Source organism: Sesamum indicum, linkage group LG3 (genome assembly GCF_000512975.1).
Source record: "Sesamum indicum cultivar Zhongzhi No. 13 linkage group LG3, S_indicum_v1.0, whole genome shotgun sequence".
Lineage (NCBI taxonomy): Eukaryota > Viridiplantae > Streptophyta > Magnoliopsida > Lamiales > Pedaliaceae > Sesamum > Sesamum indicum.
Window position 1 is genome coordinate 1,766,413 of NC_026147.1, and position 23,685 is coordinate 1,790,097.

Below are 23,685 nucleotides of genomic sequence, written 5' to 3' on the forward strand. Positions count from 1 at the left end.
CATGAATGAAAATGGTATCGAATATCTATACCTTACAACATATAAAACTGGCCAGAAGCAAGTTTTAGAAAGAATGAGAACATATAGTTCTGGTTTATATGGCACATTGATAAGCTCCGTTGAAACACATAGTATCACTAACCCGAAGTTAGTTGATCAAAGTATTTTTACTTTGTAGCATGATAGACTTGGTCACCCAGGTAAAATAATGATGTATAGGATCATTGAAAATTCACATGGACACCCACTAAAGGACCTGAAGTTCCTTGTTAAAAGCGATTTCATATGTTCGGCTTGTTCTCTTGGAAAACTAATTACAAAGCCATCTATGACAAAAGTGAATGTAGAATCTCCTATGTTTCTTGAACGAATTCAAGGAGACATATGCGGGCCAATAACACCGTCATGTGGGCCATTTAAATACTTTATGGTGTTGATTGACGCATCAACACGTTGGTCACATATAAGCTTGTTGTCAACACGAAATGTTGCTTTTGCAAGACTGTTAGCGCAAATTATTAAATTGAGGGCTCATTTTCCTGATTATCCTATTAAAAGGATACGGCTAGATAACGCGGGATAATTTACTTCTAAATCCTTCAATGATTATTGTCAATCAATTGGGATAGTTGTAGAGCATCCAGTTGCTCATAATGATTATTGTCAATCAATTGGGATAGTTGTAGAGCATCCAGTTGCTCATGTACATACTCAAAACGGCCTAGCAGAATCGTTAATTAAGCGGTTACAATTAATAGCTAGACCCTTATTGATGAGGTCAAAATTGCCTTCATCAGCATGGGGACATGCAATATTGCATGCAGCGGCTCTAATTCGTCTTAGACCTACCGCTTACCATAAATTTTCTCCATTACAATTGGTCTCCGGAAGAGAACCAAATATATCTCATTTAAAGGTGTTTGGTTGTGCGGTGTACGTCCCGATACCCCCTCCTCAACGAACTAAAATGGGGCCACAACGGAGACTAGGAATTTATGTTGGTTTTGAGTCTCTCTCAATTATTAAATATCTTGAACCAATGACCGGTGATCAATTCACTGCTAGGTACTTGGATTGTCAATTTAATGAGACAGTATTCCCGGTATTAGGGGGAGTAGATAAGGAGATTAAAAGGAAAGATATTGCATGGAATGCAACATCTATGTCTTTTATGGATCCACGAATAAATGATAGTGAAATTGAAGTTCAACGGATCATACATTTGCAAAGTGTTGCAAATAGGCTACCAGAAGCGTTGATAGATACCAAAAAGGTCACAAAATCACATATTCCGGCTGAAAATGTTCCAGCTCGTTTAGAAGTCCCTGAAGTGATTCTTAATAAATCAAATGCATCTGAGTCACAAATACGCCAGAAGCGTGGTAGACCACTTGGCTCTAAAGATGCAAATCCTCGAAAGAAAAAGGAACATATCGTCTCAGTTAATCACGATATGAATGTGACCACTAGTGTCTCTAAGGATAAAATCCCTGAAGCGGTTTTATCTGATGACTCCAAAAGCAATGAGCAAGATGTCGAGGACAGTTACGAGATGTCTATTAATTATGCTCATAACAGTTTAGGTTGGTATCATAAAGAAATTGAAATGAATGATATTTTTGCCTATTCTGTAGCCGTCCAAATCATGGATGAAGATGAAAATGATCCTCAAACTATGGAGGAATGTAGACATCGAAATGATTGGAAAAGTTGGAAAAAGGCCATACAAGATGAGCTAGACTCACTAAATAAACGAGAAGTATTTGGACCTATAACTCCAACACCAAAAGGTCTCAAACCTTTTGGCTATAAGTGGGTGTTCATACGCAAGAGAAATGAACGAAATGAAGTTGTAAGGTACAAAGCTAGACTTGTGGCCCAAGGCTTTACTCAAAAGCCCGAAATTGATTTTACTGAAACATATTCACCTGTAGTGGATGCTACCACACTTAGATTTTTAATCAGTTTATCAGTAATTGAACAACTACAAATGCAGCTCATGGATGTGGTAACTGCATATCTGTATGGGTCATTGGATACAGATATCTATATGAGAATCCCTGAAGGATTAAAATTGCCTGAAGCATTACAGTCAAAGTCTCATCATATGTACTCCATCAAATTGAAAAGGTCCTTGTACGGACTTAAACAATCAGGACGTATGTGGTACAATCGTCTTAGTGAGTACTTAATAAAGAAAGGATTTTGCCATAATCAAATAAGTCCATGTTTATTCATAAAGAGGACAGAGTCGGGATTTGTAATCATAGCTGTGTATGTTGATGATTTGAATATTATTGGATCTCCTGAAGAGATTCGACAAGCAGCTAATTACTTAAAAAGTGAGTTTGAGATGAACGATTTAGGCACTACAAAGTATTGTCTCAGCCTGCAGTTCGAACATACTAAGGGTGGAATTTTCATTCATCAATCGAACTATATAGAAAAAGTCCTTAAGCGTTTTCATATGGACAAAGCTCATCCATTGAGTACACCTATGGTAGTTCGATCGCTTGATGTTAATAAAGATCTATTTCGTCCTCCAGCACATAACGATGAGATTTTAGGTCCAGAAGTACCATATCTCAGTGCAATTGGTGCATTGATGTATCTTGCTAATAATACCCGACCAGATATAGCATTTTCTGTTAATCTACTAGCAAGATATAGTTCAACACCAACAAAGAGACACTGGAATGGTGTTAAACACGTTCTACGTTATTTACGTGGAACAAGTGACATGGGACTATATTTTGAAAGGCATGATGATGCCAAAACAACCAAATTAGTTGGTTATTCAGATGCAGGGTATTTATCTGATCCACATAAAGCTATATCTCAATCTGGACATATATTCATGTATGGTGGAACTGCTATTTCATGACGTTCAACCAAACAGAATTTGGTAGCCACCTCATCAAATCATGCAGAATTAATTGCATTATACGAGGCTGGGCGTGAATGTGTATGGCTTAGATCACTAATACATTATGTGCATGAATCATGTGGACTGCAATCAATCGAGAAAAGTCCCACAGTAATATATGAAGACAATGCAGCGTGCATCGCCCAAATCAAGGATGATTATATTAAAGGCGACAGAACCAAGCACATATTACCAAAATTTTTCTCCACTCACGAGCTTCAAGTGGAAGGCAAAGTTGATGTTAAACAAATTTCATCAAGTCAGAACTTAGCAGATTTGTTTACGAAGGCGTTACCAACAAAGGTGTTCAAACAACTCGTACGTAATATTGGCATGCGACACCTGAAAGATATCTGCCTCAATTGAGGGGGAGATTATACAACTGTACTCTTTTCCTTAGCCTTGGTTTTTATCCCATTGGGTTTTTTCAGGCAAGGTTTTTAACGAGGCAGGATGTATATAATAAAGAGGTATGCATTCAAGGGGGAGTATTATATATAATATGTATATATGAATGCATACACCTCTTCATATTCATTTTTAATACCCATTATGTTATACCCTTTGTATCCCCATTATGATTTGTAATTATAATGATTTATGGTGTATTTTGTAACCACATTTTTGGTGGTCTATAAATACCACCATGTATCTCATTTGTAAATAGTTTTTGGAGAGAATAACAAAGAAAGTTTGTTGGAGAAATACATATATTTTACTTTATATTCTATTAAGAGTGATAGGCTAATAAATTTAGAATTTCTCTAAGTTTATAACAATACCAAAGTAATTGGGAATAATTTTGATGGGCATGGGCTTTTACAGAACTTTTACTCTAGCTTGTAAAATGCTCCTCTTCCTTTTTCTTCCATGGTGAGTGATCGAGCTTGAGATATGGGAATCGTGTCTTAATTTCATTTTTCTCTTCTCAAAATTATCTTTCTACTGGCTGATATATGATTCAACATTATCCCAATAAGGCTGGTAAACATGGTCTAATAATTAAGAGCATGTACCCGCCACATGGATGTCGTCTTCCTTCAAATAACATAAAATAATGTAATCTTTATACATCTAACGTGTACATGTGTACAAAAAAGTAGACGATCCAACATCATTTGAAAGAGAAAATTTTGAGGCCTTTTATGGTTTAATGAGGATCATTTTGTGTGATAAATGTCAGTTACCTCGAGTGAGTCAAATTTGAAGTATTACAGGGTCCAATTTGACACTGTAGATCAATCCACATATCCTAATCTAAGCCTGCCTTAGCTTCAATCGTGCAGTGCTTAACCGTCTTTAGAGTTTGGGTCGGGTCGCTGTGCGGATTTTGGCGAAATGTCTTCCATGCCCTTAATGAAGGGCTTTTTCGTCTTTTAATAATTAAATTCCGATCAATATATAATTCATTCAGGTCCAATCAAATATTTATCACATACAAAAATAAATAAATAAATAAACGACTCAATATCGATCAAGATGACTGTTTTATCTTGAATAATTGAAGAAGAATAATGATCCAAGTTGAAGTCCATGCGACCTCCTTGGCAAACGGGTCCTCCAGGCGGTTCGATGTTGCTATCTCTCCCAAACTAGTGATTGGGCCCTGAGAAAAGAAGCAAATCATTAGGCTTGTTGGGGTAGCCTCCAGCTAAGACCCTCCGATACTTAAGTCAGTATTTGGTTTGAGGTCATAAAGGCAGATCGCTTGCAAGCTGGAAAATCGAAGAGACCAGAAAGTAAAGAGTGGTAAAAGGAGCATACCATAAATGCACTGACTATGGAGTTTTTATAGCGTAAAACTAGGGGTTTGGTTGGTCCAATGGGCGTCTTCCACGTGTCCCGAGTTGACAGGATCGGATCGTTGACACAACCCGGATCGTGATCCCACCCGATTAATAATGTACGGATTCTTCAGGTAAAATTGTAATTTTGAGCTCTTCCAAGGATAATTTGGTCTTTTTCAGATAAATTAGGGCTTTCTACGTCAATAATGTAGGGTCATATATGTTGGCTTGATCAATAAAATATGTTGTTTTATGCTACAATACTATGGAGTTGATTTTTTATATTGATGTAAAAATTATTTCCTAAGTATTCGTATAAACACGATCTATAGTCCCCCAAGTCTATGTGATGGTAACTGTAATACAAGTCATTTATATTTTCAAAAGTGATACTACTAAGTTAAAATTCTTGATATAAGATACGAAAAAAATGCAAACAACTCCTTGCGATCCAAATAGCAAATTATCCTCTTATGAAAAAATAAATAACGATTTACCTCCCTGTATTTTTTAAAATACAACAATTTACCCCTTATGATTTTTAAAATGAATCAATTTACATCCTTATACCTCCCAGTATAAGGAGGTAAATTGCGTCATTTTTAAAAAGTATAAGAGGGTAAATTGCTATATTTTTCTATAAGGGGTAATGTGCTTAGTTTTAATATCACAAAGGGGTAAATTGCTAATTCACCCTATAAAATACTAAATAAATAGTATAAATTCAATTGCTAAGGTAACTTATCTTCGAATATTTAGTGTTTACATTAGGGAAAATAATATTTTTGGTCTCATAATTTTTAAAATTTTTTATTTTGATGATATTGGTTACGTATAGAAATTATTATTTTTAGCCCGTAATTTCTAAAAATCAATATTTTTGGTCTTATGGTACATTTTTATTAGATATCTTAACCATATGGCCATTAAAGCGTCTACCCTTTTTTGTCCTATTGGTTATATATTTCTTACTTTTTGTTCCATAACTCGAAAAATATAACACTTTTGGTCTCATGTATTTAACAATCACGTGGTTATCAGAGCGTTTACCTTTCAGTCCCATTGGTTACATAATTTTTACCTTTGGTCCCGTAACTTGAAAATATACCATATTTGGCCTCATGCACTTAACGATCAAGTGACATTTTTCATTAATTATCTAACGAAAAAGTGTCAGGGACCAAAAGAGCTATTTTTTTTAAAATTATGAAATAAAAAGTAAAAGTTTTGTAACTATTGGAACCAAAAGTAGAACAAATTTAATTTACGGGACGAAAAATATCATTTCCCAATTTACACTTATCAAAATTGATTTTAGATAATTTGTTTATTGCACTAAAAAATTAGTTTATGAAAAGACACGTGGCACCACAAAATCGGCGTATCAAAATCAGACATTCTAATTGGTCCAAACACGAATCATCCTATCCAATATCCAAATCTCCCTCCACACAAACCTCATTTTCCTCCATCAATTTCAATACTCATATTCATTCATTCATCCCCTCCACCGCCCACAATCCGAACCCGAAAGCAGTCAATCTTCCTCCATGGCCATGGCAACTCAAGCCTCCCTCTTCACCCCCACCCTCTCAGCAGCAAAACCCGCCGACCGCGTCGCCGCGCCGTGGAAGCAGTCAATCGCTCAATTCTCCACCCCTAAGGCGCCAATCAAGGGCGTCGCCTCCGTTTCCCACCGCCCCATCCGCGCAATGGCCGAGGAAGCGCCAGCCGCGACCAAAGAGCCCGAAGCCCCCGCCGGATTCACTCCACCGGAGCTCGACCCAAACACCCCCTCGCCGATCTTCGGCGGCAGCACTGGCGGGCTTCTGCGTAAGGCCCAGGTGGAGGAGTTCTACGTGATCACATGGGATTCCCCGAAGGAACAAGTGTTCGAGATGCCGACGGGAGGCGCCGCCATCATGCGGCAGGGGCCGAACTTGCTGAAACTGGCCCGGAAAGAGCAGTGTCTGGCGCTGGGGACGAGGCTGAGATCCAAGTACAAGATCAAGTACCAGTTTTACAGGGTTTTCCCGAATGGTGAGGTCCAGTATCTGCACCCGAAAGACGGGGTGTACCCGGAGAAGGTGAATCCGGGTCGGACCGGAGTCGGGCAGAATATGAGGTCGATCGGGAAGAATGTTAGCCCGATTGAGGTGAAGTTTACTGGGAAGCAAGTGTACGATTTGTGAGCTCAGAATTTGTATTTCTCTGATTATATAAAACGTGTTCAATGCATGACGACTTTCTTTCATGTGTTTTTGCCTTTTTTATTATTATTATTATTCCATATAATATAAAATTCGCATAATTATTACATTTTAGAAAATATTTGATAATCTGTACTATACTATAATTGGTGACGGGTGAAATTTAATTTAATTTTTTTATTTTTCCATGATTTTTTTCCTCTGCGATTTTATATCTTTATCTTCTTTTAACAATATTTGTTTATAAATACAATATTTGTATTTATGGATAATTATAGTTATTATCCCATTTATGATTTATTTACACAAATTATCCTTACCTATTGCGTAATTATGAAATTCACCACTGGCAACAAAAGAACAGGAGTAATTATGTAAATGATATTCACGTTTTTAGTGGACATACGTGTTATTTTTCAAAAAATAAAGATAATTTAATATAAAATAGATCATAAGTCAAATGTGTAAATATAATTATCTCTTATATTTATTATTATATATATTTTTTGTATTTTGCTTATCTATAAAAATGTTGAATAAAAAATTATATTAATATTTTTATTTAAATTATTTTAAGAAATTATACGTATACGTAGCGGCTGCTGCATATTACTAATATAAGAAATATTTATTTGCAACGAAAGCTACATTTTGGAATTTTTTACTATATTGTAGGCTTTCTTTAGGCAAAAGCCAAAATTATCTGTATATTATATGTATTATATATATATGATTTTTATTAAATGAAAAAGTAATGAAAATTTTACACAAATGATCAGATCAAATCAATTATAAAGTAATTGTGGTATACTTGTCAAGTCATTGATCACTTTTTATAAATTATATATTAATCAAATCGAACTTAATATGAGTCAGAATTTCTTGAATGCCGATAGTTCTTTAAATAGTGTTTAATTGAGTTTTTATCATTGATCGCATAAAGTTCGTATTCTTAAAGCAATTTAATAAAATGATCTCTTTTTGTTTATTTTTTGACAAAGGGTTATTGAGAATTTAGCGTCGGACAAAATTATAATTGAATATACGATTTCAATAATAATTTATAAAGTAAATTATATTAATATTTTTAAAATTAAATTAAAATACACAAACACCTCTTGTTTTTTTATAAAATTATAGTTACAACTCTTGCATTTATAGTTGTAATTATAACTATATTCTCTATTCAAAAGAAAATATATACAAACACCCTTTGAAAAATGTTGTACCAACACCCCTCATATGATGCAGTCATAATCTTACAGAGAAATACAAGATGATGTATAATTGACCTTACCTCATGGTATCAATACAATTCACCTAATTTATATTATGATGATGTTAAATAATTTAATGGACAAACATTCAAATATAAACTTCACTAACATTATTAATAGACTTCCTTCTGCAACTTTGAAGTGGGAAACTCCTTATGAAATATTATATAATAAACGTGTGAACTATCATCACATGAAGGTGTTTGGATGCTTATGTTTTGCAACAAACACGCAGTCTTTTAAAACAAAATTTGATCATAGAGCATCAAAGTGTGTATTTCTTGGTTATGCACACGGGTATAAGGGCTGTAGAATCTTTGACATTGAAAAGAAAACAACATTAATAAGTAGGGATGTGGTATTTCATGAAAATATTTTTCCCTATAAAGGAGAATTAACAAATCCCGTCACTTATCCTATCTCATTACCTTTAAATATATCAGATGAAGAACCTGCTATAGATACTTGTATTTCTAATAAAGAAGAAGAAATAATTGACATAATGACTCCAACACTTAGAAGATCAAATAGAATCACTTCTAAACCTGCTTGGATGTCAGATTTTGTATGCAATTACTCCAGTGAACATACTTCACCTGTTGTATCTGTCATGTCCACTGCATATACTAGTTTTGTTGCCTCTGTTTCCACTTTTCAAAAATCTCAATCTTATCAACAAGTAGCTTCATAGATAAAATGGGTTAAAGCCATGCAGTATGAGCTTACAGTACTAAAAAACAATCAAACATGGGAAGTAACTCCCTTACCTCCCAACAAACAAGCCATTGGATGTAGGTGGATTTTTAAACTTAAATTTAATTCAGATGGCTTATTGGATAGGCATAAGGCCAAGTTGGTAGCCAAAGGCTACAACCAAGTAGAAGGAATTGATTATTTTGAAGCTGCTCACCTGTAGCTGAGGTAGTTACAATGAGAACTCTCATTGGAGCAACTGTCTCAGCTGGATGGGAATTGCATCAATTGGATGTTAATAATGCCTTTTAACATGGCTTCGTGGATGAGGAGATTTACATGAATCCTCCAGAGGGTTATGATGTTCCTTCAGGTTACGTGTGCAAGCTAAGGAAGTCCTTGTATGGACTTAAACAAGCTTCCAGGCAATGGAACTGTGAATTTACTTCCAAGCTAGAGGAGTTTAGCTTCAAGCAATCAAAGAATGATTATTGCTTATTCACCAAAACTTCATCAGCTGGTTTTCTTGCTTTATTAGTATGTGCTGACGATATTCTACTTGTAGGCATATCAGTTTCCCAAATCTCAGAAGTAAAACAGTATCTAGACAATCTATTCACAATCAAAGACCTGGGACCAGCTAAGTACTTCCTTGGATTGGAAATTGCTCGAGCTACTGTAGGTGTAGCCCTCACTCAGAGCAAATATATACAAGACATTATCCTAGACATGAAGCTGACTGAAGCTCGCACCACAAACACACCATTGCGTCCTGGAATTAAACTTAGTGCATCCTCAGATCATGCTCTTCCACAACCAGACACTTATAGAAGATTGGTAGGAAAACATTTATACCTGAACTTCACAAAGCTTGATATATCCCATGCAGTGTAGCAACTAAGCCAGTTTCTTCAAGTGCTCTGTAATGAAAATTGGGATGCAACAATCCATGTAGTTAAATACCTCAAAGGAATTCCCCATAAAGGCTTATTTTTTCCTGCAGACACAGAATCCAGACTTAAGGCATATTGTGATGTTGATTGGCCTTTTGTCCAGATAGTAGAAAGTCTTTAACTGGATATTGCATCTTCTTAGAAAAAGCATTAATCTCTTGGAAGACAAAAACGCAGAATATTGTATGTCGTTCTGCAGAGTATAAGGCCATGGGATCCATGCGTGTGAACTAGCATGGATTGCAGCTCTTCTACAAGACCTTGGCATTCAAATACTACGTCCTGTTCCTTTCTTCTATGACAATAGGCTGCATTACAATCATCAGTAATCCCGTCTTTCATGAAAGAACGAAACACCTGGAAATCGATTGTCATCTTGTTCGTGACCATTACAAATCTGGTTTTCTAGCCCCTACTCATGTTCGGTCCAAAGATCAACTGGCTGACATTTTTACCAAACCACTCACAGGACCTCTTTTCCACTCTTTTCAGGGCAAGCTAGGACTTATTGACTTTATCACAAGTCCAGCTTGAGGGGGGATGAAGACGGAAGTGTTATAGCAGAAGAAAATTGCTGAAAGTAGGTGAAGAAGATGATGAACAGGACCAACCAAGGCCAAAGTTGTTGTTGCTTAGTTTACGTTCTTTTAGTCTCATTTTACGTTTTTTCACACTTGGAAAGGATTTTTTGTTGGGAAGGAAGAAGAAGACTAGAAGGAAAGAGAAAAAACAGTTTTTCTTTTTTTTTTTTTTTCAAAATCTTGAATACCCAACTGGGTAGTTTAGCACTCCCTACTCAAGGTGCACAATAGGTCAAGTCGGCTCAGGACCAGCACGGATTAGCCCGAAAAAGTTTGAACCAGGACCACCCCGCTATTGTTTATGATCGGTCTTGGAGTGGTCTTGGACCTTTAAATGGCCATAATTGGGTCCCAAATCCAGCCCATGAACCGGCCCGATTGAGGCTCGGATTAGGCACGAATGTACATATTTTATTTTTATTTTTTTTTATAAAATAGGAATTTTTTTTTTGGAATAATTACTTAATTTTATAGTTTATTATAAAATAAAATAAATAATAAATTAGATCACACCAAAAAAATCATAACTAGAAAAAATAATATTTAAAATTATATAATGAACTTAATAAAATTTTACGAACAAACTTACAATAATAAACTTAGATGATAATAAATTTAAAAGAATTTAAAATAAACTTTAAAAAAAAATAAAGAGTATTACTGAATCAAAATACTAAAAATTTACAAGTAGAACAATAAAGATATTACTTTTAGAGTTTCAAAAGTATAAAAAAATGTAATAATAATTAGTTTAGGAGAATAAAATAAAAGTTATATGTCATATATTATTTTTACAAAAAAAAATAGCCCAGCAGGCTCGGCTCAAGATCAGGTGGTCCTGGCCATTAGGCTGAGTTGGTCCTAAGTTTCAATACCTGGGATTGTCCCAGGACCAACCCAATCTCAAGCAATCTTGGGCCCTGCTAGTCTAGCTCAGCCCACTGTGCCTCTTGACTCCCTACCCAAACCCCTACTCGAATTGTCAAAATCGGGTTACTTGATAATAAGTTTAAAAAATTACATAATATATAGTTAATGGTTCGAATTTCACACTTTCTCTTTGTGCTAATCCAAAACCAAGTCAATAAAGTGTTGGTGCAATTTTATTCTAAATTTAGATTACGATATATTCAACAAATCAAAATAAACGACTTAACTCGATTTGAATTGACAGGACAACCATCCATATTATACAAGAAACTTCCTCTCTCCAATAAGGCAAAAGCTAAGTCGGGTTAAACTCGTTGTGTGTTGTGTTATTTAGGAGTTTACGCAGTGCGAATTGGATCAATTTAGGTAATTTTTTGGCCCAACTCAATATTTGCGGTTTTGAAAAGTTTCGCTCAAGTCCAACCCAACAATCATTAAAATCGTACTTTGCGGTCTAATTGAGTTGGGGCAGGTTGGAGCAATTTTTGCAGTTTTTAGTATAGAGTTAATGACTTGTACAATTACATTAGTATTTTATGACTAACTATGCTTTTGGTATAATTGTTTATCATGATAAATGCATTTTTCTATAGTTAGCAAAAATATAAAAATATGCTATATCAACTACAATATATAAAATATACATAGTTATATATTTATTATAGAAGAATAAAAAATAAATATAAAAGGCTTACCACTTTTTTTAATAAGAATATGAAAAAAACTCTTATTTAGAATTAAATTGTAAATTAAACTGATCATAATAATATATATAAATATTATTTAAAATAATATAAAATGATTATGAAAATAAATTGTAACAAAAAAAAAAATACTATCATCTACAAAGTATACAAAAAGACACACATGCACACACATATATATGTATAAATATGAAAAAAACTCTTATTTAGAATTAAATTATAAATTAAACTGATCATAATAATATATAAATATTATTTAAAATAAAATAAGATGATTATGAAAATAAATTATAACCAAAGAAAAAAAAATACTATCATCTACAAAAGCATACAAAAAGACGCACACGCACACACATATATATATATATGTATACGTGTGTAGGATATACAATAACTAAAATAGATAAATAAAAATATATAGTGACTGATATTTTTTTTTTTATACGGAGAAATAAAGTATAAGAAAATTTAAAAGTATATCCATCATATACTTCACAATATAAAAATACTTTAAAATAAAATAAATATATTTTTTTAATTAATTTTGACTTTGTGTTTTTAATTATAATTTAATATTATTGTCAAATCTTTTTAGTAAATATTACTTTACATTGATGATCACATTACATAGACAAACAATGAAAATAATAGGACATTGTCCTGCAGATTACTTTTGTTCATAAAAAAAATATGTTTTTTCAAGTTTCTACATCGTATCTTCTTCTATTTATGTAGTCTATATATTTTTCCTAGTTACTATCAAAATTTTTAAATATTTTTATTTAAATAGTTATTAATTTTGGCTAAAACTCTTTATTATTATTTATTTTATTGGAATTTTGTTTCAATTATTCTACTATGTACATAATTAATAATTATATTACAAAAGAACTAATTGCAAAATTATTTATTTGGACACATAAATTTATAATTCTATTGTTGAATTAAAGGATATATTGGCACCACAAATAACGAAGAATTACAAAACATGGCAAATCATTCACACGTTTATAATATAGAAAAAAGATATATTACCAATAAAAGGTATTGTAATAATTATTATTGTCTTGAATATTACCTTATGTAATATAAATTCTAGTATATGACTATTGTCGTTGTTTGCGGCCAAACGCGGTCAATGCGGTTTATGTAAATATAAACCAAACTCGATTGCTAAAGGGCGGTATTTTTTTCCTAACCCAAAATCAACCCAACCCACCCTTAACCCACCGATTACGATGCTGTTTGGGTTGGGCCGGTCATGCAATTTTGATGAACACCCCTAGTGTTACTCGATAAAGGAACCTAATCACCACAAAATATTTCTTTCGACAGAGCTCATCCATGTATTGTTCAGCTCGATCACCAAACCTCTACGACATACTAAGGTCCAGGCAAAATGGCCGTTTACTTGCTCGGATCGGGGTTCAGGAATGAACGTCAGGCTCGATCTAATCATTGTTCCACTTAGTTAACTCTAAAATACAAACACACTTATCTCTCCCTATTTTCCACAAAATAAAGAAAAAACGCATAAAGAATAGAACCAAATGAAGCCTATGCATGTACCAATCACCAAAGTGAAAGTTTTCAACTCAAATGGAGGTTGCAATATAGAGCCACAAACAGAGTTTGAAGAACCAAATCTGAAAGGGTGGTAAAATTGCATAACTTGTCCCACACTTTAGGGTTATTTTATACTTGACCTCACATTTTTATGAAATTTTAAAATTAACCTCATGTTCCGTTAAAAATTGCAAAGAAGACCCTTTTTGCAACATGGGTTTTTTTTGGCAACATTTTTGGACTCTTTTTATAACTTTTAACTAACATGGGGTTAATTTTTAAAACCTCGTAAAGTGTGGGATCAAGTATGGAATGACCTTAAATTATGGGACTAGTTTTGCAATTTGTCTGTGAAAGGGATAAACATTGGAGCTATAGGGCAGAAAAAGAGACGGCAATTTTCCAGATCATAAGGCATCTGGTTGTAATCATACACCCCTTTTCCAGCTAGCCAAGAAAGATATTCTTCCTCAGCAACCGGCCTAAAACATTGATTCTAAATCATTTTATAAGGTTTAGGACAACTGTTTTGGTTCAACCATAAAACTCAGAAAGGTCAAATGCTGCTGTTGGAGTTGTCATCAACTTATAATGTGTGCTCAAGACATCACCGTCGTCATTAACAACATTATATCATGATTCTTGTCGTTTCAGACAGGTTTTAGTTGAACTACTCAGGATTAATCTGTCCACTCATTCTTTAAACAAGAATGAGGTATTGTTTGCAGTTAAGAAGACTGGGGGGGGGGGGGGGGGGGGTTTAAATTAAGAAGACTGAGGGGGTGTTTGTAGAATAAGTTGTAGAAAAAATTGTAAGTTTAGCTGTAGTGAAGCTCGGGTATATTTGGAAACGAAAGTCGAAAGTGTAGAAAAGATGAAGTTTGAGTATGTATAAAACAACTTAATATTTACAATTTTATCAATAAGCTGCAAATGAGGGGAAGTTGATTATAACTTTAGGCTTAAATCAACGTAATTTAAACAGTTCAAGAATTCAAAGATAGAAACTGTAAACACTCCCTCAGGGGTTCAGATTTAGATGATTTAAAGACATGAATTGATGTATACTATCCTAATACGACGACTCTATGCAAGAAAAACATCAACTCCATTAAGAAAAATTTGAACAAAGATCTTTGATTCCCAAGAATATCGAATGAGATATAATGTTAGTAATCAATGAAAGAAATGAATACCTATTCATACTTCCAAGCATACAAGAACAAAGAAAAGCCAAGACCTGGCTGCTTGGATTCCTTGAAGCTCCCTGAGCAGCTCCAGGAGAAGACAGACGACGAATCGGAAATTGAATTGCCGGTCCACAGTTTTTCCATTGATAAACTAGTTTGAAACATGAAGACGGCGCTGCCTAGATTCGAGCCAAACAACCAATTGTGCACATCCCAGAACACGTCAACTGGAATCCCATCAACCAAGATTGTGCAGTTCCCACGAAATTTCCACCGGAGATGCTTAACTTGCATAACAGGCTTCGAGTCGACACGAACCACAAGAAACGGATCATCGCCAAAAATCGTATCACACTCGATTTTAAGGTCGTGGATTTGGCCATTATCGCAGAACTGAGCCTTGGTTCCAAATACCCTCTTCCCACAAATGTGTTCCCTCTTGGAAACGAATACTGCACTAGAAAGGGAGGCAATCGCTCCGGTTTTCTTGAATGCTTCTTTTGTCAGATCCCCAATTAGCAAAACCATCTCCCTCTTACATACAACCCCTATATAGTAACCCTCCAAGGGCTCCGGCCCGGATCCGAATTTCGCCATAGAAAGATCCCAAAACACTTCAATTCTACCTGAATTAACTTCCAAACACTTAGACCCTTTCCTCTTTGAGAACAAAGAGGGCTTCACATCCACCTTAAAGATGCACTGATGAGATGCATCATCTATTTCAACACTAAGGCATTGGCCCATCAAACTCTTGCTCCACACAATGCTAATCAAGCAAGATTTATCAAACAGTTTACATCTATAGACGCAAGTCACAGAATTCTGAGAAGATTTACTCACACCAACACTCGAACAAGAAGCATCAGCAACTTGAACTCCATTCTCCCCAAAACAAGACGGAAAATCCCTCATTTTCTTACCACAGAATTTGACCCAGTAATTTAAACCTCTCTAGGGCTACAAAGACACGATTTTTACAGCAGGATTTTCAACAGTAATGCAACAAAGTCCCGGAAATCGAGAAGGGCAGCTGAAAACATACCAAGAAAACTGAATCTTTGAAGGCGAATTCAAGAACCCATTTCCCAAAATCTGCTGGATTTATCAGTTTCGCTTTGTTTGGAGCCTGAATTCTTGGTAGAAGTTGTTGGTTTGGTGTAAGAATTTTCTGGGGGTTCAATGAGAAATGGTGATTGTTTTTATAAAAAGTACAAAGGAATCAGCAAAGAAAGGACGTGTAAAGAGGTCTGGATTAGGGGCAAATTTTGCGGGGTGGAGGAGGAGCGGACCAAAATCACTGACAGTCAAAACTTTTTTTCTTTTTCTTTTTCTGGATATATTATGTAATATCATAGTATTTTAATATGCATATTTTACAATATAAATTATATTCAATTAATCGAATTAATAATTTTTAAATTCATTTTAATAATTTAAAATATATATATATACAGAGAGAGAGAGAATATATGTACATTATTTCCAATTTTTGTTTCATGTTAGGATTTTTAAAAAGTAAAATGGAAATGAATCGAGTCGAACCAACATATCATAATTCAAAATTTTATTGAGTTTAAAAAGTTATACTCGAATTTTACTTAGATTATTAATAGAATTAACTTCAAGATTTATTTTATTTTGTTTTTATAATAATTTAATTTTTTTATATATTTTTTTATTAATTGAATTAAGCTTCTATCGAATTTTAAAGCTAGTAGACAAAAGTTTTTTTTTCAAATTTAATTTTTTATATCCAATAAATAAAACCCAAACAAAATTTTACATAATTGTTTTAATTTATTTTTCAAAATTATTAATATATATTGTAAAGAAATCTCTTACAACTAAAGATATTTTTATTTATTTATTTATACAATATTTAATCCATGAAATCAAGGGTGGTTGACCAATGGGATTCACTTCAAGGAGACAAATGTAATTATGGAAAAAGAAAAGGAGACAAATGTAATTTTAGGGCAACATTAAAAAAGGACATGGATGTTGGACCAACATACCTTTGGTTCAAGTCTTGCTATGATGCGTGTTAACAACACAAAGTTAAATGCGTGCTGGCAACAAAATTATGAACAAACTATTTACCATAACAACTTTTGAGGGGAAAAAATTAAAAAAAAAAAGTAGAATCCAAGGAAAAGGATTATTAACAAATAATAATAATTGTGAGTTAATGTAGTTGAGTAAAGAGGGTTGTTCATAGAATGCAAGAATCCACCCCCCCCACCCACCCCACCCCACCCCACCCCACATATTAAAAATAATTATAATTTAGATCAGATGTGTAATTAATTATAAGATAAGTTACATCCGTATCAATTGAAATTTGACATAATTACAGATATATTACTGTTAAAATAAAAATTGTAATGACACATCTTGAGGTTTCTTTCATCTTACACATGAATCTATTCAATAGGGTCCCGACGGATTTTACATGTGATATTCAAAAGTACCCCTCTCATAATTTTAACTATAGTTGAATCATTTTTTTCGAGACTAAAATGGCATTTTAACCATATTCAAGTAAGACATTCCATGTCATTCGATTAATGTCGTACTACTTTAAAGTACTTATAGGGATGAAGAGGCGAAAAGATGATTGAATATGAAAATATTAGGGAGGCGATACAGATATATGGAGAAATAAACAAAACGAGCACCAAATGGTATCATCAATCTTGGGCGTTTTGGTCATTTAATCAATTTTTTTTATTTTTAGAAAAGATCAATAATATTTAAGTACTTCTATACTTTTTTCGATTGAGTTAATAATATTTTTGTAAAGCCCATGAGACGTAATTGTAATTTTCATCTAATAGAGATATATTTATAATTAGATCAAATTTTAGGTAAAATGGATATAATTTACCCTTTAATCTTATTAAAAATATTATTATGTTTAATATATGATTGAACCTCTTTGCAAGTCTGAAGAGTAAAAGGAGATTTATAGATTTTTGGTACTCCATTGATATCATGAAATGGTTAAGGAAATGTGTTAAATTTGATTTGGTTCAACCTAATTATTCATAATAATAGCTTGAATTATGCTTGTCTTGCATACTCTACCTACTATACAAATGCAATCATGAGTATAAATATGATGTGGGGTCCAGTATCCTGTCTATGTTGATACTGTCTCAAATTTTAATTTCTAGTAATTTTGTATGATTTTATATTTTTAAATTAATTAATAGAGCTCGTTCTTATACGTCACTTTGATGTGATTGTGCACACTATTATTGACAAGCACAGGCACTAGAAAATTAATTTGTAAATTTATTTCTTTTGGAACTGTTTGGAATTGACGAAATTAATTTGAACCGAATTTTGGAACAGTTCATATTCGGTCTTTATAGATGACATTACAAATATTTAGAAACGATTAATGAAGGATCGTTCAATTTGGCACAATACTCTATAACATATTATTGAATACGTGACAATCATAGCTCTTCATGCCGTGCCTCAACTCCTTCATGTCGACACAACGGGTCAAATTAGATGCGTAATCATCAGGATACTTAATATGACTAATCCATTCACATATCCTCCTCTTCTGCTCCTTAGTCAGCTGTATATACGGCTTTGGATATCACATTCGGCCTCCTTTTGTCCACCTCAAGCTTTGATCGATTAGATATGATCTTCAGGTCCTTCCGTGCATTTAGATTATCCTTCGTTTTTTCATTTATATCCATTACGGTATTGAATATATTGTCAAACACATTCTTCTCAATGTGCATGACATCAAGATTGTGTCATATTAGATGCCTCGAGCAGTAGTCGAGCTCCCAAAAGTTGCTTTTCTTTGTACACTTATGCACGCTACCATACTTGTCTGGAGTGACAACGTCACTTTAATCGCAGGACTAAACTCTTCAACCCAATTGTGGATATGTTCTCCCGTCAATCCTGATCGTGCAACCTTCTTTTCTACTCGGTTCTTAGTGAATACTTTCTTGTTCCTATGGTACGGATGGTCTAGGGGAAGGAATTATCTGTGGCAGTCAAAGTAGTATGCGTTCCTATCATTCTGAAGATCAAATGCACGTGTATTTTTCATGCAAACCGGACACCCCATAACACCAGCGAAACTCCATCCAAACGTCATCCCATAAGCGGGTAGGTCGTTCACGGTCCACATCAATACAACACGCATCGTGAATGTCTTGTTCTTTGCACTGTCACACGTCAGTACACCCACATGCCACAAATTCAGCAACTCCTCAATCAGCGGCTCCAGGTAAACATTGATGAGACATTTCGGATTGGAAGGACCGAGCATTACCATCTTCAAGAACATATACTTAGAACTCATGCATATTCTCAGTGGAAAATTGTACGGTGTAAGTAGAACGAGCCAAACATGAGTACGGACGACCGTACTGCCCATGCGGTGCGAACCCATCCGTACACAAATCTAGTCTAACATTACGAGGCTTTACTGCAACATAAGGATATGTCTGGTCAAAATGCCTCCATGCCTCTGCATCAGACGGATGACACATGGATTCCTCCTCCTTCTGATGGTAGGCATGCCACGTCATTTGCTCGGCAGTCGCTTTTGAAGCATACAATCTCTACAGGCGAGGGGTATCGGCAAGTACCTAAGAATGACATACGCGGTCTTCTTACGGTTAGGATTTCACTTCCTGGCAGGCTTGTACCTAGCTTCTCCATATAACTTGCAGTAGTCCAGATCAATATCGTTCTTCCAGTACAACATTCGACCATTCTTACATGTATCAATCTTCTCAACAGGTAAACCCAAGTCTCTTATCAAATTCTTTGTACTATAGTAATCCATGGGGAGGGTGTGATCACGGGACAATATATGATCAACTCACTGGGATATTCGATCATATATGTTGAGAAATATGGCCATTGACCTTGATATTCACCAACTCAGCAACAACCCTCAATTGAGATTAGGTGCAACTATTCCACAATGGTTGCTCGACAACATGCACTACATTATGAAATCAATCTGCCAGCGTAGACACATAATCATAGGGGCCTCCATCGTAATATGAACTAGGCCCGTCATCAATAGGACACGACCTCGTACTATCATCAGGCACACCATCCTGGTTATAGTTAGAAAATCAGAAAGCTGGCCTAGTCGCATAAAAGAACATCCTCTGCGCCCAATCCATCTGCGCCGCACCACCCCAGTGCGTACTAGTACCCTCCATCTCATGAGAAATAGGAGTTTACTCCTCCTGCAAAGGAGCCGCGGTGACGGCCTCAAAATACTCCTACACCATCTCCTCTCCATGAGAAGTCCAATTATAATACTTTGGCATAAAACTGTTCATATACAAGTTAAAATTTACCTCGTTCGGAGTTTTGAAAGCTTCATTTTTGCACTTACGACAAGGACACTTAATTTTCTCAGCGTCCGTATATGTATGGTGAGATGTGGCCCATTTTATAATGTAGCAACACCATTCTCAAACTCTGGAACCAGCCCTGCTTATCAGGTTCTTCTCATACATCCATCTCCTCAACTGTTTTCACATGATGAGTCCTACACACACACACACACACACACATATATATATATATATATTATTATAACATTAAATTTAATCGATAAAATTACAACAATATAATCATTTAATAAATAAAGGGTTAAAGTTGTTGACTAAACAAAATAAAATAATCAAAATAATTTCAAATATCAACGAAAATTCGAGAGAGATTGACGAGCAAGAGTGTAAAATATTAGTGGGGATAGTGAGAGATAAAAATTTTTGAGAGAGATTAAGAAAATAGAAAGAGAGAGAGAGAGAGAGAGAGAGAGAGAGAGAGAATAAGAAGAATGGAAGAAGATAGTGAGATTAAATAAAAAGAGATGAAACATATATATAGAAAATATTGGAACGGGCTTTGGAATGGATATGGAACACATATTTAGCTGTTAAAAAGTAGCTGTTATTGTACAATTTGCAATGGTCAATGGATTGGACTTAGGAAAGGTTTTTTGTCTGTTGAATTGTAGCTATTGTACTTTATTTTGAAAGGTCTTAGTAATACAATATTAATAAAACAACAAAATCGGTACAAGTAACCGTTCCAACTTGTACCGGTTTTTGAGACAGTCATCGTAACACATTCCGTTTTAAGTAAAACTTATACTTAGGAACAATTTTTTGCATAATAATTAGGTGCGTACTCAAAACCGTTCCAAATTGTACCTCATTTCGAAATACATTTACTAACTATCATCTCTTGGACATTAATTGTTACACATATAGGAACGGTCAACGTAAGACCATCCCTAATTCTAACAATATGTTCCAACCAAAGTTTCAACCATTTACCATTACAATGTTGGAAAGGTCGTGGGAGCGGATACTGTAACTATCATTTTGGAACACATGTTGACACGGTTTGACCTTTCCAAAAAATAACCTATAAAAAATGGAGATCATGACATTATATACCAAGTTCTATTCCTATTGTGTTCCAATACCCTTTCTAATATGAAACGAGCTTTGAAACGATTTGCTGATCCGTGCAAAATCCCATATTTTTTGTAGTGAGAATAAAAAAAAGGGGATAGAGAGTGGAGGAAGCACAAGCTGGAGGAGAGGGGAGGAGGTGGCTGCGATGGCTTGATGGGGAAGAAGATAGCACATTTTTTAAAATATTTTTACAAATAATTCTTTTAATATATTTAAATATTTTATTCGTATATAACAAATAATAATATGATAAATATTTGTATATTGAATCTTGTAATTTAAATTTAGTGAAATCTAGACAATTGAATTGTGTGTTAAAATTGGGCCTTCAATTTAAATGTAATGAAATTTAACAGTTAATTTTTATCTAAATCAGAACAATTCATTATATTAAATACAGATCATTTAAGAACCATTTATTTGTTTTCTACAAAATTTCAACCATAAAAGTATACCACAAGCAAAATCAAATAGTTCATAAATTAAGTTGTGGAATTAATTTTATTGTAAAAAAATCAGGCCAAGTTGTACCAACGACGCGTGGGCTACACCGCTGGTGTCGAGGGGGTATTTTTCTATGTTTAGAAAATGCTAAGGGAGTTCTTTATTACCCTTTTTTTTTTCTATGGACACATTTTTAAACATTTTCTATAACATATAATCACAGACAATAAATTACATTTAATCCAAAAAAAATATGACTATACGGCTTTTTAAATTTAAAAAAAAAAAGAAAAAACAATGCAACCCTTTGATATAGGAGGGCTTGGAGGTAGTGAACGTAAACTTTTACAAATTTACATGTCCTTTTTTATTTTAATTGTTTTTGTCATTAGAATTTTCATACAATAGTAAGAAGTAATTAATTTAAATAAAATTTTAGGTAATATTAATTTGACATGATTGAAGGGCTGAGGCCATAAATAGCAAAATCCCACCAAACTTTATTACCAAATGTGATAAAGTATGTAAGAGACAAAACATGACAAGAATGAATGAGAATTCTATGATGTATTATTATACCAACCTTTGTGATCATATGATATCATCACCAATTTTTGTTTTAGGGTAAATTGTTATAATTTTTTTAAAAATTTATTTTAATTATAAATATTTTCTCATTATTTGAAAAATAATAAATAATCTCTGAAATTAATAACCGTCTAATAAATACCCACTCGTAACAGTCCAATGTAAGGGTAAGGGTGTATTTACCAAAAGCCGTTAATTTCATAGAGTATTTATAATTTTTTAAATAATAAAAAAATATTTATAACTGCAGCAAACTTTTGGAGAAATCTTTTGTAATAATATACCCTTCTTTGTATATATATTATATAGTTTGTGGGGAACCAAGAAAAGTATGAAATAAGAGGTGTGTTTGCAATGTAAAGTAGGTTGCTTTACAGCCTTATTGCTCTGTGCTCCTCAAATATTCATCCTCTCTTTATTATATCTTTATATCCAAAGTGTGTATATCAAGTATTACTCATTACATCAACATGTTCTCTCTCTCTCTCTCTCTCTCTCTATATATATATATATATATATATACATACACTAATATAAAAAAGTTTTTTCTCACTCACGATCGAGAATTTACGACACTATAATACTAAATTATAAAATATTAATTATACTTTTAAATATTTATTCCAATATAATGAGTTATATTTATTTCAAATGGTTCACATCTTTTCACCGTCGTTTATATTCATTACTTGCTCTATTTTTAATTATATATGAATTTTTAATATTTGAATTTTCTGGTGTATCTATTAAGTTTTATACGCACAAATACTACGTACTATGATTGGTGTATCTATTAAGTATTTTTTTTTAATTTGAAAATTGTAATAAGTTTGTAATATTTGCAAAATTTATGTTTTTTATATTATTGATAAATTATTATTTAAATAATTGCTCAACTGCAAATACTTTTAATTAAAAATAGTTATATTTTTAAAATTTATGTACAACGGACAAAGTTGAAATTGAAAATAAAATTGAGGAATTAAAATATTTTTTTGTAAATAATGAAAAATTTTAAAAGAATGGTATGAGAAATTACCCATGAAAAAGACTAATTCAAAATAAATTGAAAAAATAAAGACTATTTTAAAATTAAATTCAAATGTCTTGCACTAAAATGAGTTTTACTCATATACCATGTTTGGTCATTCCTCGTCTACTTTGATAATGTTTGTTTGATGAGTTTCTTGGTCAAAAGAAACGACCCGCAACCAATGTGGAATTCAAAGTAATATTTCTCGTACCCAAACATGGAACAGTCACTATTGTTGACATTTAAGTCAAAATATATTGCTGGACTTGAATAAAATTGGAACTATTTTCCAAATAATCAATTTTAGTT

At 33.6% G+C, this 23,685-nt stretch overlaps 2 protein-coding genes across 2 annotated transcripts; one reads left to right on the plus strand and one right to left on the minus strand.

Moving 5' to 3' along the window:
• LOC105156989 (photosystem I reaction center subunit II, chloroplastic-like) lies at positions 6,164-6,967 on the plus strand. The gene has a single exon (XM_011073273.2). It carries the CDS (start codon positions 6,264-6,266, stop codon positions 6,903-6,905), a length of 642 nt encoding a protein of 213 aa, XP_011071575.1. The 5' UTR covers positions 6,164-6,263; the 3' UTR covers positions 6,906-6,967.
• LOC105156990 lies at positions 14,727-16,056 on the minus strand. Its single transcript, XM_011073274.2, has one exon. It carries the CDS (start codon positions 15,730-15,732, stop codon positions 14,824-14,826), a length of 909 nt encoding a protein of 302 aa, XP_011071576.1. The 5' UTR covers positions 15,733-16,056; the 3' UTR covers positions 14,727-14,823.

What these genes read in the sequence shown, in the direction of transcription:
- LOC105156989 (XM_011073273.2), top strand. Translation starts at nt 6,264, where the DNA reads ATGGCCATGGCAACTCAAGCCTCCCTCTTCACCCCCACCCTCTCAGCA.
- LOC105156990 (XM_011073274.2), bottom strand. Translation starts at nt 15,732, where the DNA reads ATGAGGGATTTTCCGTCTTGTTTTGGGGAGAATGGAGTTCAAGTTGCT.